The sequence below is a fragment of the Coloeus monedula genome, assembly GCF_965178545.1.
Source record: "Coloeus monedula genome assembly, chromosome: 8".
Taxonomy (NCBI): domain Eukaryota; kingdom Metazoa; phylum Chordata; class Aves; order Passeriformes; family Corvidae; genus Coloeus; species Coloeus monedula.
In genome coordinates, this window is record NC_138788.1 from 26,937,652 (window position 1) to 26,955,543 (window position 17,892).

General features: G+C 45.8%; 1 protein-coding gene across 1 annotated transcript in view; it reads right to left on the reverse strand.

Moving 5' to 3' along the window:
* Nucleotides 1-17,892, reverse strand: part of COL17A1 (collagen type XVII alpha 1 chain) — a gene marked incomplete at both ends in the record, with an annotated part of 34,171 nt that overhangs the window by 2,434 nt on the left and 13,845 nt on the right. Inside the window, 34 exons of the mRNA XM_082285682.1 lie at nt 248-400; nt 656-769; nt 1,298-1,387; nt 2,463-2,591; nt 3,263-3,346; nt 3,931-4,068; nt 4,332-4,445; nt 5,080-5,127; nt 5,499-5,555; nt 5,717-5,758; nt 5,846-5,872; nt 6,383-6,442; nt 6,597-6,653; nt 7,358-7,399; nt 7,521-7,574; nt 8,776-8,856; nt 9,560-9,595; nt 10,261-10,341; nt 10,571-10,606; nt 11,132-11,167; nt 11,830-11,856; nt 12,212-12,283; nt 12,635-12,670; nt 13,022-13,084; nt 13,459-13,494; nt 13,690-13,725; nt 14,111-14,164; nt 14,308-14,343; nt 14,736-14,798; nt 15,288-15,392; nt 15,569-15,631; nt 16,108-16,134; nt 16,619-16,645; nt 17,583-17,621. Of these exons, the coding sequence (XP_082141808.1) occupies nt 248-400; nt 656-769; nt 1,298-1,387; nt 2,463-2,591; nt 3,263-3,346; nt 3,931-4,068; nt 4,332-4,445; nt 5,080-5,127; nt 5,499-5,555; nt 5,717-5,758; nt 5,846-5,872; nt 6,383-6,442; nt 6,597-6,653; nt 7,358-7,399; nt 7,521-7,574; nt 8,776-8,856; nt 9,560-9,595; nt 10,261-10,341; nt 10,571-10,606; nt 11,132-11,167; nt 11,830-11,856; nt 12,212-12,283; nt 12,635-12,670; nt 13,022-13,084; nt 13,459-13,494; nt 13,690-13,725; nt 14,111-14,164; nt 14,308-14,343; nt 14,736-14,798; nt 15,288-15,392; nt 15,569-15,631; nt 16,108-16,134; nt 16,619-16,645; nt 17,583-17,621 (2,163 nt within the window). The remainder of the gene's footprint in view (nt 1-247; nt 401-655; nt 770-1,297; nt 1,388-2,462; nt 2,592-3,262; nt 3,347-3,930; nt 4,069-4,331; nt 4,446-5,079; nt 5,128-5,498; nt 5,556-5,716; nt 5,759-5,845; nt 5,873-6,382; nt 6,443-6,596; nt 6,654-7,357; nt 7,400-7,520; nt 7,575-8,775; nt 8,857-9,559; nt 9,596-10,260; nt 10,342-10,570; nt 10,607-11,131; nt 11,168-11,829; nt 11,857-12,211; nt 12,284-12,634; nt 12,671-13,021; nt 13,085-13,458; nt 13,495-13,689; nt 13,726-14,110; nt 14,165-14,307; nt 14,344-14,735; nt 14,799-15,287; nt 15,393-15,568; nt 15,632-16,107; nt 16,135-16,618; nt 16,646-17,582; nt 17,622-17,892) is intronic.

The following is a 17,892-nucleotide window of genomic DNA, read 5'->3' on the forward strand; positions in this document are numbered from 1 at the left end:
GTTACCCAGTGCCTGTCCCTGCTGTCTCACAACACAGACTTTGGCTGGCAGTTGGACTGAGAGGAGAAAAGCCTACAGGATGCAGCACAGTCCTGCACAGACCTGGCTGCAGAAGGAAGGTGTTGCTGTAGCCCCAGTTCACAGAAGGCTCCTACAGGAATGTCTCAGCTGTGGCAGAGCCAGTCATCTACATAAGGCAAAGTATGGCTTGGGATATGTGCAGGGAGGATGGATGGTGTCCCCTTACTCTTCAGGTACTGGATCAGCTCACTCCTGAACTCGTCGCTGTGGGTGATGTCAGCATAGGACAGAAGGCCAGTTCCAGAGAAGCCTGGTGGTCCTGGAGGGCCAGGAGGGCCAGGTGGGCCCCGGACTCCAGACAGGGAAGAGTATCCAACATCTTGAGAGAGAGGAAGAATTACTTTCCTTCAGTTAGAGGACAAGAAAATTGTGTGTGTCTGGGGCTTTTGGAGGCTTAAAGGCTCCAATCCCGACTTCCATCCCTTTACAGATTACATTGATGAGATTTTTTTCTTTAGAGTGACTTTGTTCCCAGTGGGCAGTCACATCCCTGCTAAGCTAAATCTCAGCCTCAGTCCCTCCAGCATCTACAAACAGAATATCCCTGCCAGCTGTGAGAAACACAAGTGCTTACTTTGTAGGTAGGCAGAGACATCCTCAAGAGAGGTGCCTGGTGATCCAGGGATCCCTGGAGGTCCCGGGGGCCCTGCAGGACCAGGGGGTCCAACAACACCACTGAATTCAGAGTCTGTAAGACACAAGGGAAGAAAATAAGTCACCCAAACAACCATAACCCTGATGAATGTTCCTTGACAATACAGGTTATGCCAGATACAGACAAGTATAAGGCTTTTTTTCTCTCCAGCACCTTTGGGTGCAGCCTTCCTGGTGCACCTCACTTCCCTGCATGTAGATGTCACATTGGAAAGTCAGGTGATTCCAAAGATAGTAAAGTCCCTATTTTTTAAATATACTTTTAAAGAGTGGCATAAGAAATGATGCCTCTATGCTGCAGAGTTTGGATACAACAAAGGGCTCCTTCATGCCCATCTCCAAGACAGCCCCACTGCTGTTGCTCCTCACAGGAGCATGGTGATCCAGCTGCAGTCCCCGGTGGAGTGTGCAGGTGCCAGCAGAGGCCTGCAGTGCTGCTAAGGACAAAGGGCCATCAGAGGGTTATTTGTGATGATGGCCAAAAAGGGAAATTCTAAGGCTGTAAAAAAGATCCTGGGGGCATGTAGAGCCCCATGGCAGGGGAGTATAGAAGTTGGCTTACTTCGCAGGTATGCTATCAGGTCACTGTAAGATATACCAGGTGTCCCTGGAGGCCCAGGTGGTCCAGGGAGTCCAATGCTCATCCCAGAATCTGCAAAATCAAACAGATCCACATTATCAGAACAGGCTGTTACAGGGTGAGCACACAAGCCGCAGGGCTTGTTCATGGGCAATGCAGGAGGGGCTCCTGCAGAGTGGAGTGCTCCCATCAGCAGGTTGTGCAGGGAGCCAGAGCTCAAACCTTGTTCTGGTTTGAGTTTACCCTGACAATTCCAACACAAGGACACCCACAGACAGGCAGACAGCAGGCCTCTACTCCTGGCAAAAGCTCTGCACCTCATGAACCCATGATGGGGTGGGGGCACCCCTGGACTTGCAGCTCAGGGGCGACCCACAGGCTGATGGATGTGCTGCTCTCCCTGTGTCTGCAGCTCTGGGGCAACACTCTGCACTTTGTGATTTGCTTTAATGAAATGCCCCTGTTGACAAAATGCAGCTTGAGCCATTGGGGTGCTGCCATTAAACTGCAGTTTCCTCCTGGAAATTCCCTCCATCTTAGGAGCAGTCCACTAGTGAGATCTGGGCACAAAGAGCGGTTCAGAGAAACTGAGCATGGGCCAGGCTGTGTTTTTAAGCAGATAGTTGCAGCTACCATGATTAGGCATTTTTGCACTGCTACGGGGGATGCTCAAAGAGTCCTCTCTGTCCAACAGTTCTTATATGCCGTATCACCCCTTTACAGATGGGAAAATGAAGCAGAGATGTGGAATTTGCTTCAACTAACTTTAAACTTCTAAGAGTTTGTTGCCTGAGCTGCCTTGACACAAAGTGGGCACAGACCAACTCTTTCACAGGGAGATACATCCTGACCACAGAGATAAGGGTTAGAAAGGTACTTAAAGGTGTTGATGGGACTTCTAAGATGTCTGAGATGAAATTATAGTCCTAAACTCAATTTTTAACAAAGAAAGGATTCATTACTAGTCTGTGGATGGTATCTTAGCTACAGGGTATCTTTGTTCTCTTCCAAGTCTCTCACAGTCCCTGTGAGGAGGTCTCTGTACAGAGGGATTCACACAGTCAGCACTGGAATAGTTTCTACCAACTGACAGCATGAGCTTTGTGCTGGGTTCCCAGAGGGAAACACACACTAATAAAACCATTACTTGACAAGTAGCTGATAAACCTCCTGGTCAGCTCATCATAATCCAGTGACAGAGACATTCCATCTCCTCCTGGCCCAGGAGGTCCCGGTGGGCCCCGAGGTCCAATGAGATACTGACGAATTTCTTCTCCTAGGAATGAAAAAAATGCATCTTTTAAGGCTGCCCAGCTGCTGCACAGACACCAAGTGTGAGGAGTTCCCAGCCCATGAGCTGAGCCCCCACCACTAGGGAGACCATCAAAACCTATGGATGCAAAGCTCCTTTCCTCCCTCTTTTCTGAGTGAATTGTCCTGTATACAGTGCCAGAAACATTTGTGAAAAGGCTGGGAACCTCCTATAATAAGGGTGTGAGGAGGATGAGAATTTGGATTGCTTAATTCCTTGTGCTCTGTTTTTTTCAGGACACCCTGGACAACTTCTTGGGTAAAGGGAATGAAAACCAGCTCAGCTGGGAAAGACCATGCTGAGCTTTGTGGCAATTCAGCAGCCATCTGGAGCACAGTGCTGGCCAGCATCATCAACACCTTCAGGGACAGCCAAATGACATCCTGGAGATTTACCTGTCAGCCCACAGTAACAGTGTGTGTAGAAAAGAATGCAGAGTTGGGGATCCCCCTCACCTTAAGAACAACAACATAGCAAGGCCATGGGGGAAACATGGGGGGAGCTGGAAAGAAGAACACTCTGAAGCAGCTGCAGGTAACTCCAGTTGCAGACTGGAGACTGGAAAGGAAAGAGAGATCTCCAGGATGATGAGATGATTAAGCCCCAATCCCGTGTTTCCCTTGAGGGTTACTCACTCTGCAGCAGATCCAGAAGTTCTTGGTACAAAATGGATGTAGTTGATACTGAGCTAGAAAATGACTCATAGCGACCTGAAGAGCCTGTGGGAATGAAAAGGTTTTACATCAGGCAGGGTAACACAAAAGGTAAGGAGGGGTCAGGAAGGGACAAAAAAAAGATGAATTAATTAACTGGTAGCATGGCCTTCACATGCCCCCAACTATGCAACAGCTGCTATCTCACACATCCTGGTCATCTCCACAGCTGTGTGCTCTGTGCATTTCTGGCTGAGATTCCAGGCTACTTCCAAAAGCTTTGGGAATTTCATCTACTTTAGGAGGGCCCCAGGCACACAAGACAACCCCAGAATACTTAAGACCATATATACTAAATAAAGCCACCTCTGTTTGGGTCTTGGTGGTGTTAAAGGGTCTAACAGCAAATGTTTAGTATGAGACTTTTTAAACAGCAGCAACTGCTAGTTAATCTACCCATTAAAATAGGACAAGGCTCAGAGGACACCTCAGCTGTGTGGAGTCCTGGGCCTAGACTGCTGAAGATGAATAACCTGGTTGGCGTGCTGCTATTTAATGACTTGTTTCTCCTCTCGTTCTCACCTCCTAGGTGCTTCAAAAGCTCAGCTGAGGGCCTGACTCAGTACAGAGTTTACAAACATGGTGCTTACTTGTCATATAGCTCATGACACGGGTAGCCAGCTCTGCATAATCCAAGGTCACCCCGTCTGCAGTGGTGATAAGTCCAGGTGGGCCTGGAGGGCCCGGTGGGCCTTGGGCACCAGTCAAATAATGTCTGACGTTGTCACCTACAGAAAGTCCAAGATATGCCCACATCACTAAGAGGGAAGACTGACCATATCCACAGACACTCTTCCACTGACAAAGAGCAGGACAACAGAAGGAAAGTTCTGCAGAGGCCACAGTGGGCAACAGCACTTTACAGTATTCAGCAGAAATAAGCCCATAGTAGCAGAGCTGCTGTTTCTAAAAGAAGAGGGACAAGGGCTTAGGGAGGAAAAGAGAGATAGGCATGCAACTTCTGACACAGCAAAAATTTCATTATACTCACTCTTCAGGTAGTCAGTGATATACTGCTGAATCTCTTGAGATGAACCTCCACTTGGGCCAGGAGGACCGGGTGGCCCAGGAGGTCCTGGGGGACCCTGAATTTGTCTGGATCCACCTACAGAAAGTATTGTAAGAAGAAGGAATGTTTTTGGCACAGCTGCATTAGACCAACTGATAGTAAAGTGTACTTGCTTTAAGCCCTTCCCACAGGTCTGGAAAGACCTTTTGAAATGGAATATGGAGGGGCTTCCCCTGCATCTTTAAATACAGTCTGAGCATGAGCTACTTGGCAATATAATGTCTTCAATTAATTCAGCATCTTATAATTCAGCCTGTGCAGGGCTGAGTCCAAAGACATTCCTGGCTTTGTACAGGCAGACCTGGTGGGTTTGTGCACTAGAGTGCAGTGCTGTGCAGAATACAGATGGAGATCATAGCACAAACTCATTAGTCTAACCTCACTGCCCTGCTGCTCCCAATCCCAGTCAGCCTGGGCAGCACCACTTCAAGAACCTGTTTACACAGAGGCAAAACTCTGGCTTAAAGGATTCCCAGTAAGCTGGAAAAAGAAAACTGTAATTTCTTAAATTTTCTGATTTAAGGCAAGCTGCGTAAAAAGAGGTTTTGAATACAAATCCCATCAGCATTAGGTTGGGACACACACCGGTAAAAGTCAAACGACCTTTTTCAAAGTCTCCACCAGGGTATCAGCATTCCTTGTTAAGAGCAATTACGGTCTGGCCTCTTACCTCGAGATGCTCCTGGGATGCCAGGTGCGCCTGGGACACCTGCATCACCTGGAAAAGAGTGAGGGAGTCAGACAGCTGTAACGGGTGTGACTGCATGTTGCATACTTGGTCATGTGAAGCAGTTGAGCTACATGTCATCAGAGAAGCAACTACCAGCCCTTGCAATGACTGTCTTGAAGTGCCAGCTTGTCAGGAAAGAGCATAAGGAAGAGGCCATGGCAGCCTTCCTGAGCCTTCTGTGACCTGGTCAAGCGCCTTGTGCTCACAGCAATTCTGTGAGCCTGAATTCTGCTTTGCCTGAAAAGGCAGGGGTGAGCACAGCACTAGTTCCAAAAGGACCGCGTTGTTCCATCCTTTAGTCTCAACCATGCTTGGATGTGTGAGGCCATCCCCAAAGAAATAAAGATTTTTAACTTCACCTTTTGGTCCAGGCGGGCCTGGTGGGCCTGGGGGTCCTTGTATGGTGACTCTTTCACCTGCTGTTGCAGAAAGAGAGTTAGAGATTTATAGGAATAAAGTATGTGGACAAAATCCTGGCTCCACTAAAATTAAGTTAGACTGAATAGAGCAGGATTTTGGCCCCTGATTTCAGCCTAGGGATGATGAATTCAAAGGAGGAAAGGGGGCACAGACTGACCGTGGGAGGAGAATGCTGAAATGCCAGGATTACCCGGTTCTCCTGCATGAGACACAGAAATGGAGGAGCAGTCATATACCCAGGCAAACTACCCTGAAACCCACTGATATCTACTGGAAGCCTCCTTACCTGTGAATCCCCGTGGACCTCGTTCACCTGTGAACAGGGGAGCAGAGGAATGGTGTTAGGATTTGCTTTATTCTCATCAGCAACATCCCTGCCCACACTGCAGCATATCATCTTGGCCTTCAATTTGTAGGGGAGCAATGGGTAAAGGGAGCAGGTCCATGCTTCCCTGCCAGCTGAGAGCTGAGCTACACTTCACAGGGCCACCTCAGTGCAGACTTAGTCCACAGTGCATTTTGCAAAAAGGCTGCCCCCTTCAACGGCAGATCTGAAGCTCTGAATATTCTTGAGTCTAATCGGCTTGCAAAGTTGGGATCTGAATACAATGACTGCCTTGATACCAGTACTGGAGACTAACAAATTTCTTTGATAAAGACTGACTTGTTTTATAGCAGACAGGAGTCCTACTTAACGACAACTGTGCTACCTTTGTTACAGACAGAGAAAGGCAGAACTTTATGCTCCTAAGCCCTTCCTTCTTTTCAGTCTAAGGTGCTGAGATCCCTCTAGCACTTTGGTGAGGCAACAGGATATACCCACCTTGGTCTCCCTTCGGGCCTGGTGGTCCTGGTGGACCTGGTGGGCCTGTGAAGAATGCTTCTGCAATTCAAACAAAGAGATTTCTTCATGACATCCAACAGAACATGACACATGGTTTCTCTGGCTCCACTTGGTCCTAGTCATGTATGTGCTCTCTGGAACCCCAACCAAACATTCCTAGGACCAGGTGAGGGAATGAGTGCCAAGAACCTACCTGAGGTGGACATGGATGATCCTGTTCTCCCTGGTGGGCCCGGAGGTCCTGGCAATCCTTCTCCTAGGCAAAAGGGACACAGAAAGGCTTCAGGAAGGATGAACCTCAGCAATGTAAGTAAGTGCACGTAAGAGCTGCGACATCTCCAGCCACAGCCTTAGTGTGAGTATTCCCCAATGTAGGCTCTTACCACCGTTTTCTTCACACATCTATCCCTGATAGTTACTTTTCACTATCATTTGCCACTGCAGCAGAAAAGGACAGAGAAACTCCTTACTCTGTGGTACTGGGGGCCTATCCCGTCACACACCCAACCTGCTCCCGTTTCCTACTGAGCAGAGAGCAAGGAATGGGGTTCTGCTCCTCTCACATGTGCTCCCACAGCTTCCCTGTCCTGGCTGCAAAAGGGAAGTCTGTGTTACAGGATGGCACATGGGGATATGTTTCTCATGATAAGAACCTCCCTATCTGTCTGCAGTTGAAAGTTAAGGCTGGACAAGTAAGAAGTAAATATGGAATTGATTGCAGTTACTTCCTTTGGCAACTTGAAAACTTTGAGTGTCTTCCCAAAAGATATGGCTTTTACTAATTAATACTCTGGCTAGAAACCTCTGCCAAAGTAAATGTCCTTTGCTGGGCAGCATCTTGCTGCAGTGAAATTGTGTTGATGTGAACCCATTATGTAACATTCTGCTTCCAGCCCTAGGCCTTGGAAAAAACCTATCACTTTCCAATTTGGTTTCAGAGGAACAAGCTCTTACCTGGGGGACCACGAGGTCCAGGGGGTCCTTGCACAGATTCACCTGATGACAAAAGAAACAGGAGTATTAGAGAATATTTACTCAGCATACTGCATGACCCAGAAATGTGCCATGTTGTGTGAGAATCCCCCGGCCTAGGTACTGAGCTCGGTATGTTACATACCTGGTGGTCCAGGGGGACCTGGTGGTCCTGCTCGCCCTTGCAAATCTCCCAGCACTGTGCAAAAGAGAAACACAAACAAGGGAAAATTGTTGCTATGGAACTACTGCTGCTATGGAAACTGTCCATATATTGCTGTTAGAAGCTCTTACAGTCAAAGGTGGACTAAGACAGGACCTGGGTGATCTAAGCCAAAGATGAAGCAGAGGAGAGAGAGGAGAGATGTGTTTGGTGAGGACATAAAGCAAAATACAGCACTGAGCAGGATGGCAGCATATTGGAAACACGGAGGAGAGCAATGGTTGTTGTGAGAAAGAGAAAAGGACTCAAAGGAGGGAAAACACTTTCAAGGAGACAAAAGATTCTTTAAAAGAGGCAAGTTTTGGGGGCAGAACATAACACAGACATTATTTAACAAGTAGGTGCACTGCGTTATCTTAATTGTACTGTGAGATCTACCCTCACCTCCAAGCTGAGGCACAAACTCAAAGTTCAGTGATGCTGAGAGCCAAGACTCTCAAGGAATTGGATAGTACTGAAGCATGGTCTGAATCTACATGGTCCCATTCAGATGGTGATCAGGTAAGGATCATTTATAATTTTATGGCCTCTTCTATGTTGCTGCAAACTTGCAGAGGTCCCAGATCCTAGGAATACCAACTCTAAGTGCATCACACATCTAGTGTTGCACAGAGCAAGCACTTTTCTTGGGATGTTCCTAAACCATTCTGTTCTGCTCTGTTTATTTTCATCTTAATATTTAAAAATTTTACAAAATGTTAAATGTTTTTTCATCTTAAAATTTATTTATTCTCCTGTGAATTCATCCTTTAATTTGAAGAGAGATTATTCCTGTTGGTTAGATTAACATGCCTTTTCAAAGTGGTTCTCCTCTTACAGGTGGCTCCATGTTCACATTGTACAGGGAACTGCCCTGTGGGAACTCAGTGGCTGAACGTTCTCAGCTCTGTGAATATTTCCCCTGTTAGCAGCTGCTCACCAGTCACCATTCCTCAGCTTCCCTCTCTGTGACATGGGCTTGATGCCATGTGCCTCCTTCTGAAAGGACTTTGGGATGCACTGAGGGCTGAAGAGGTAGCTGGCTTTGCAGACACACCATCAAACACACACACACACAGACACTTGCCCCATGTCACACTGAGCAGAAAGAGTTAGGTGCCTCTCCTGGTAGCTGTGAGCAGGCCTTGAGGCTCTGACCTATCTCCAAGCAAAGGAGTGGAAAGGCAGCGTCACTCACTTTGAGATGCTAATGATGAGACTTCTGTTCTGATGGTTTCCATCACAGCTTCACCTGGGGATCCTTTCTCACCCCGTGGACCTTTTTCCAGGAAAAAAAAATCAACAGAGAAAGGGATTTATGTAACACAGAGGGTGACATTCTGTACCTACTCCAACAAGAGGTTTGGACCTTTCTTATGAGAACTGGGAGCATGAACTCAGTCCCCAGATCTGAGGGACACTGCATTCAAATATGGAAATTACTGTCCAGTTTGCTCTAACAGGATCATAGAAAACCAGCTAATGAAGGTTCTTAGGGGTCAGCTCTGTTCAGGCCCTTCCAAACAGATGTCTGCCCAACTGGTAGTGCTTTCACAGTGACATTAATCCCAATTTGGCTCTAGTTTGTTCTCCTGCCTTTCAAAATGGCAGGAGGTATCCAGCTGGGCTATGTCCCCTATCACAGAAAGGTAACTGCACTTAAGAAGTGCCTTAGAAATACCAGCCCTCAGGAAAAATAGCATAAGAAAAAAAAGACATTTGCAGTATCCACATTACACTGACTCTTATCACCCTCTTACCACCCCCCCTTCTTCCCCTGGGAAAACAAAACAAAACAAAAAAGATAGAAATTCTTTACAAGATTAATTAAGCCAAATAATGCAACAAAATGAACTGAAAGAAGGAATCTGAGAACAAAAGGGAGAGGGAATGTGCCAAGGGCTTAGAGAATTAGAAACAAAGGAAAACTAATGAATTCCTTTCTCTTAAGAAGCATAATCAAAGCTGAAGGAAAACGGTACCTTGCTGTCCAGGGAGACCAGCTGGTCCAACAGGACCTAGTTTCAAAGGAAAAAAAACAAATTTCATTAGATTTTACTGGTTGTATTTTACAATAGCACAAAGGAATCAATAGGACTTTTATAAGAACTGAGACTATCAAATAATGTATTTTTCTACACAACTAAATGGAATTGCTGTGGGGTATGAATTCATCAATGCCCCATGTATTACTTGAATTTCCATCATCTGGCAATTAAAATGCTTGGTGCTTCTTGGACTGGGGAAATAACCAGAATGCCACTGACCACAACAGAAAAGGAATGCAATAGGCCTCTTGCATTCTCTTTTGGAAACTGAGACTGGCTCTGCCAAACCAGCTCCAGGAGTAGCTCCAGGCACAGAAGTGCCATGAGAACCAGGGCTCAGGAACTCTGCTGCCTGACATCAGCATGCTGGAGGGCAGTGTCTGATTGGGACACAGGAGTCTGAGGCCCAAGCTCATGCACAGCTAGAGTGTGTGTGTGAGAAAGATTTACAGATGCTTGAGTGGGAGTTCTGCTGCCTTGAGCTCAAAGTTGAGACTGGAAAACAAGCACTTCCTGATTTCAGCAACAGTGCTGGGAAAGGGATTAGACACGAGCCTGCCTTCCTGAGCAGCCAAAGAGCTTGATTCTAGTCCCTGGATTTGATGTATCACTACTTTGTACCCATCAGTACTCACCTGGAACACCTGGGGGACCAGTGGGGCCAGGTGGGCCTGGGGGACCTGGTGGGCCTGGCAGAGTAATAGTTGATGAACCCTCTGAAAAACAAACACATAGACTTGCACACAGACACTTATATTCACACATCCAGTGAATGTGTAACAAATCTATGCTTAACGAATCCCACATCTATGGCACAGATATTCTCCTGACACAGGGAGCCCGGGTACAGGTCTGACACACAGTCAAGATGAATTGAAGAAGCACAAAAAAACCCAGAGAAAATCATCCTAAATCAGAAGTGTGACCCCTCACAGCACTACATACCTGCACTTATGACTTTTCCTGGAGCTCCGGGTTCTCCTAGGAAAACAAAGAGACAAAAGTTGAGCTTCTTTTTCGGGGGGCGGGTAAGATCTATAATAAGCTCAACAACATTGTATTATCAAGCATATAGTTTCTGTTCCCTCTGCCTTTGATGTCTTGTCTGAGAAGTCACAGCACTAGAAGGTCGAGGGGAAGCAAGAGAGCTGTGCTAATCCAGAGATACCCTCTGATCAGCTTTCCAAGCACTACATCTGCCAGCATAGGCAATAGCCTAGATTTATCCGAGGCAGGCACACGGCTTCCACTGCAGTCACCAGACATCTTACTCGTGTTCAGGGCAGAAGCGGGCTCCAAAGGTTTTCTCAGAGGAGAGCTGGCACATGGCCTCACTGCCCCCCTTATACATTCAGGGAAGCTTTGGCTACCGTGCTCTCAAACCTTCCCTTCCCAAAGCCACTAGATGCCACTGTTGATCCAGGGACTGGTCAGTGGAGCAGCTACTCCTCGCCAAAATGAAATCCTTAGAGAGAAAATGAGCATTAGGGAAGAAACAAAACTCACCTTTAGCCCCTGGTCGGCCTGGGTTGCCTGGAAGTCCTGATATGAGGTAGACAAACAATTTAAAATGGTTAGTGCAAATATTGTTTGCTGTATGTTTTTCAGATGCCCCAGCTGAGTTTCACTTGTGGGTTTATAGAAGGAGCTCCCTACTGAAGACCCCAGCTTTCAGCCTTTATAAGCAGGTCCCTGATGACTTTATAAGCATGTGGAGGAACAGACTGAGCTGGTAGTGTCCCTGGGCTTCCCTGGTTCCACTGCTCCCTGGATGATGAGACTGCTTCATAGATTTACCTGTAGCTTCTTTTAGGTACTGCTACCTGTCCTGAGGCTCCTGGATGAATTCCCTGACGAACTGCCCCCCCAAACCACCTCTGCTTACAGATGTCACATCCTCTGTCCATCTCTATTGCTACATCCTCTCCCTTCTGTTTCTGCTGCCGCTTAGGACTTCTCAGTGATGCACAGGGAACTGAAACGCTATGTTTTGGAAAAAGGCAAAATTTCAACACTCAAAAGCCCTGCATTGCTCAAAAATTACACATCAAGCACAAAACCTCTCTCAAAAGCCAAAGGAGATGCAGAAACCTTGGGATATCACTTTGGAAGCCCTGAGCAGCACAGAGGGAAAATTACAAGGGTTTTTTGAGCCCATATCAAAGTGTGTCATTGTTAAATTGGAATATGGTGGAAAAGCCTACCTGGTGGTCCTTGGGGTCCTGTAAGACCTGTCAGAAAAAGGCAAAAACTCTTAAGATGTCTAAAAAATTTAATGTGGGAAAAGGATAGACAGGGAGAAAAAGATTACATTTATGTGAAATTATAGCACACAATTCACAAGTGGTAGAAACTGGCCTAGCAACTGGTATGTGAATCAGCTCATAGCAACTGATGTTTGCACTGTGGGCAATTTTGGGATCATAAAGGAAGGATCTAGATTGTCTGAGTATTTTCCTTTCATCACCACCTTAAGAATACAGAAATCCTCTGCCAGACTTAAATTCAAATTAAGACCAGAAATTGACAAATACATCTGTGTTCCTGATGGAACAAAAAGCATTTTTGTTCTCTGTATGCTTTTACCTGGCTCTCCGGCATCTCCAGTGGGTCCTGGAGGGCCTCTGGCACCTGGCATTCCCATTAGACCTGGTTCACCTAGGGACAGAATCACCATTTACAAGGCAGAAGTCACTGATGTACAATCTACCAATCCATTCAAGCTTGGCTGTCCTGCAGCACTTTCTGCCTATTGTACTTTCAGCCAACTGGCCATCTCCAGCATCAGTGTCTGGGAAGGGAACATAAGTGACAGAAGAGCTCTGCAGAGAGGCAACTCTGTCACAAGTTTACAGCCACTGTATGTCTCTTCCATGCTTACATGGTGACTCTACAGTTCTGAGACAGCAAGATCCCAGAACATGAATCTGCTGCCATCTTTTCCCACCACTTTTACAAATCAACCTCTTGCCAAGTCAGAAAGTACCTGCACTCAAAGGAAGCCCTTACCTTTTTCACCTGGCTGTCCATCACGACCAGCTTGTCCTGCCCAAAGAAAGAGATTGTCAGGGACTCCTGAAACAGTACCACACTTGTCCTGTCCTCCTCCTAAGTGGAGCACAGCCCTAAACCAAAGAGTGGCTTTTCATCACATTGCATCTGAAAGAAATCTTGGCTGCAGTTACTGAAGATCCAGGAAGCATTCACTCAAAATTTAACTGTAGGACATTTTTTCTGAGTGTACAGACTAATCATAGGTGTCCAAAGAAAAAACCTAGGATCACAACCAGCATGATTCCACTTCCATGTTGTTTCCTTGTCTGTGCTCGCAGAAACACAATCTGGGTGGCACTGACACTGCCTCACATATAAATACAGCTGCTTTCTGGTACCCACCTACAGGTCCTTTAGCCCCTGGCTCTCCTGGAGGTCCAGGTATTCCTCTTGACCCTTGTTCACCTGTAGCAAAATAGTACAGAAATTAATCAAACAACTCTTGGACAATGCTGTCTGCAGTAATTGCTGCTTTGCAACTGAAAACCAGCACTGACAGGATATTCAGGCCTCATGATTCACGACTGTCTCTGGGCATGAGAATGCTCAAGTGACATGAATACAGGGCATGTGAGAGAGGATTTTCCTAGAGCTAAATACAAAGATTGTTACCAGGATTACTGGAATCAAGAATGGGACCTATTTGTCTATAATTTTGGTGCAAAAATAAAACTCCTATAACCACTAACATAATTTTAATGTTTCAGAATGCTAACTGAGATTGGCTGGGCTATACTTTTATTAGATAGGCTGCTACTCCAGTATTTCAATCCACTGACCTGTCAATCCACGAGAACCCTTCTCACCCTGATCACCTGTGGTACAAAAAGGGGAAGGATTCTGTGAGATTGCTTCATTGTAAAATGTTTCCACCAGAGAAAATAAAGTTTGCTTTCTGACAAGAGCACAGAAGAAAAAGCCAAGGATTGGGGTAAAACCCATGGATAGTATCCATAACTAAAGGAATCTAAAGAAAATAACCACAAAAGATACCTAATTGAGCAAAATACCTTTGGGTCCAGGGGGTCCACTGGCTCCTTTTTCACCTGAAAGATACATGGATGATTGAACAATAGTAATAACAAGTCATAAGGGAAAGGCATCTAATGCATCAAGAAAAATCATATAGGAAATACAGATTCTCTGTTACCAGACAAACTCAAACAGGAAATTATTTAACACAGCTCCATCCATCCCACTGTTTTTCCTCACTTAGACTGCTCTATTACCTCTACGTCTCCTGCATTTCTCAATATTTGCTTGCAATCACTGACTAAGTTTCGTTTTGCCTCACCTTTCCTCCGTCTTACGCTTTTCTTTGCCCACAGAATCAAAATCTGACATGGTCAGACCACATCTGCTGCTCAGAGAAATGGCAGAAAAGCACCTCAGCTAATGCTGCTGTAACTGCCAGGGGGAAGAGAAAGTTACCTTTAGCACCTGGGAGTCCTGCTTCACCTCTAAATCCTTGTAGGCCAGGAGGACCTGCAGAAAAATGAGATGGGGGGTTTTCATTCATCCCACTCAACACAATGCACCACTGATGCAGAAAAAAATATGAGAAGCTGTCACTCTGTTTTTGTTCTCCCCAGTCTCTAGATGCCACAGCAAAGGAATGCAGCACTCACCTGGAGGACCTTGTGGGCCTGGAGAACCCATCAGACCTGTAAGGAACATGGATTTCCTTTTAGTAACACCACAAGCAGAAAATGAACAAATCGCTTTCAGTTTGCTCAACAGCATCCACAACCCAACAGGTGTTTAGTGGATTGGAATTTCCCCAGCCACGAGAAGAATTTGCATTACTGGCATCCTCAAAACCAGGACAACAAATTTACAGAACTTAGTCCTTGTGACATTGAGGAAATGTTTTCCACTAAAGTAAAGTAAAGAGACCCAAGCCATCCATCTTGGCTGAGATGCTGGGATCTGTGCTTCAGACCATTAGTTCACTTTTCTGGTTAGTGCAGAGTAACACAAGTGAAACAGGACAGCTGGGATGCTCATTTACTCCTAACCTCTCTGCTAGGTTCTCTCTCTCCATCTTCACATTTACCTTTTAGGCCAGTAGAACCTGGGGGTCCTGCTGGCCCTGGAGGACCTGGCTCACCGACAGCACCTGCAAAATAAGAGCATGAATAGACACTGTAGAATACAGCTGTGATCCCATTTTCACATTATCCCATCTACAGTTACTCTTTTTCTGGCAAGTGTCATGAATAATCTGCTGGTCAGTTCAAAACACCCAAATACATATGCATTGTCCAAGAAAAATATATGACCTCACTGGGCTTTAGCAAGACAAATCCCCCAGCTTTGATGATTTGGATAACAGGGAAGAAGATGACCTTGATAGTAAAGTGACTTTGGTTCTGTCAAACTCAAACTTGACTGTGAGACCTGGGAAACCAAAGCAACCCTTATTTACCCATTATAAGTCTGGCAAAAAACATCCTTTAGGCCATATCAATCTGCTCTGGGGAATGTCTAGACATGTGAGGGGAATAGTGAAATCAAATTCTATCACTGAGGTGTTTTAATAATTGTGACCAAACTCTAGCTTTTGACCATCTCTGTTTTATCCAACAAGAAGACACCTGGTTCCTACCTCTGTCTCCTTTTTCTCCAAACCCAGGTGGTCCCGGCTCCCCTCGAGGCCCTGGTAGCCCTTCTCGACCTCTTTGTCCCATGGGACCTTCCATGCCAGGCTCACCTACAGGAAATAAATGCCTTGAAAAAACAGGTGTCTGAGGGAGAGAGGCCTTGGGCAAAAGGATCCATGGCCCCCTCCACTGGGGAAGGCAATGATCACACCAGCCAGGTGTCTGTATTCCCATGCCATATGTCAGTCACTTGTGAAAGACTCACAGCACTGACAGAGATGCTCACCCATGCTGCCCTTCTGTCCTTTCGGTCCTTCTGGTCCTGCATGCCCAATTGGACCAGGAATGCCTGGAAGAAAACACAGTAAATGTTCAGAGTTCTCAACTGTGTACCATAAAAGAATAACATGCAAGTTAGGGGAACCTGAAGCCTGAAGAGGTTAATTCTATGGGGTAAAAAATGTATTACTCATAAGGTGGGTACTTGGTCTCTTTAGAAGAACACAATACATATAAAAGCACAAGAAAGCTGGACCAATTATTTATGCAGTTACAGGAGTCTTCCAGTGGTAGACTGGGATCTTCACAACCCCAAATTCAGCATGTTCAGCTAAGAGGAAGTCTGTCCAAGGCTTCACTTGTAACCAAGCCTCTGAGCTGTGTCTGTAGCTCAGCACCAAGGTAATAATCAAGTGACTCAGTCTCTGCCAAATATTGACTCTTTAGAGAGCCATCTTGAGTTAAGTTTATGGTACAAAACTTGTTCTTGCCTACAGTAATGTCACTGAATATCCTCTCTCAAAGAGGAATTGAACTATAGCCCACCTGGGACACCAGGAAGTCCTCGGTCACCTGTAGACGGAAACAAAGAGACAGTTAGTGGGGAATAAGTCTTCCCTTTTAGTCACTTTGGCTAACCCTCACCCCCACAAAAAAGAATTTATGTTCCTGGAATATTTACAAGTTCTAGTGTCTCCAGCAATTGTCTCCCTTGTATTTATGCAAAGAATTGAGTCATTCACACCATAAAAAATCCTCTGTGCACTGAAGCACCCTCTGATTAAACCAGGTAGAGCCTGGCTTCAGGAATGACTTTCATCCAGGTGAAAGGAGCTCCCAGATTCAAAGTGAGATCTGTTATCTCTTCTACTATGAACTCTAAAATTTTCTTTGACCAGAAAACAAGAAAAAACCCCCAACCTTCACAACAATATCTGAACTAACAGATAACTAGCATCAGCTTCCCTAAATACTGGAGTAACAAAAAATCATTTGCTACCCAGGTCCTATGACAGGCTGCCAATCTACCTGAGAAATCAGGTAACTTCAGACTCACCTTTGGGACCTTGTATTCCCATGTCACCTGAGGAAAGTGGAAAAAAAAAGTTGAATCAAGAGACATCCTATGATTACTCATTCATTTTTTCTTCTAGTTGCTTTCCCACCTTCAATGAAACATGAAGAAGTTACAGCCAAAATAGGACACTTTACACTTGAATAGTACAGGATCGGACCCAACCTGGCCTTTCAGACTGGCACAATGCAAGATTTGGCCTCCTGTATTGTTCTGTGTGGGGTCAGGGTCTCCACAGTTTACATGGCAAACTGGCAGGAGCAGGACAGTGACTATCCTCCTGCACTCAGCATTGGTGAGACTGCAGCTTGAGTGTTGTGTCCAGCTCTGGCCCCTCACTACAAGAAGGTCTTAAGGTGCTAGAGTGTGTCCAGAGAGGGGCAACAGAGCTGGGGCAGGGTCTAGAGCACAAGTCCTGTGAGGAGTGGCTGAGGGAGCTGGGGGTGTTTAGCCTCAAAAAGAGGAGACTAAGGGGTGACCTTATTGCTCACTACAACTGCCTGAAAGGAAGGTAGTGAGCTGGGAGTCAGCTACTTCTCCCAAGTAACAAGCGATAGGACAAGAGGAAATGGCCTCAAGCTTCACCAGAGAGGTTTAGATTGGATATTAGGAAAAATTTCTTCACCAGAAGGGTTATGGTGCATTGGCATGGCTGCCCAGGGAAGACGTTAAGTCACTGTCCCTGGAGGCACTGAAAAGACACATAGATGTGGGCCTTAGGGAGGTGGTTTAGTGATGGACATGGCAGTGTTATGTTTATGGTTGGACTCCATGATCTTCAAGGACTTTTCCAACCTAAACAATTCTAAGATTCTTTTTGTTCAAATTAAAACCATTTTCATCTTTCTCACCACTAACTGTCCCTTGTAGCAACAACCTCCCCAAAATTGTGCATTGCCAGAGCCAAGGAATTGGACAGGGCAAGAGAAGGACTATATGGCTGTACCTTTCTCACCACGTTCTCCTCTCTCCCCTCGGAAGTAGCCTGTAACAGGAAGTGAAAGGGCTGTTAGGGTGCATTATACAATACAGCTACTCGTTTCAAAAACAAGGATCCATCTATTTGGATTTGAGGCTACAGGCAGCACAGTATGGTTTTGTGAGTTTCCTCAGTAAATTTGTTTTCACAAATACATGAAATCTCCAAAGATGGGAAAATGTAGCCTCCTCTGTTGTTAATCTCTTTCCATCATCTGCTAAACAGAAGTAAATCACCTTTCCCTTGCTAACAAAAGTAGCAGGAGATATAAGGTAAG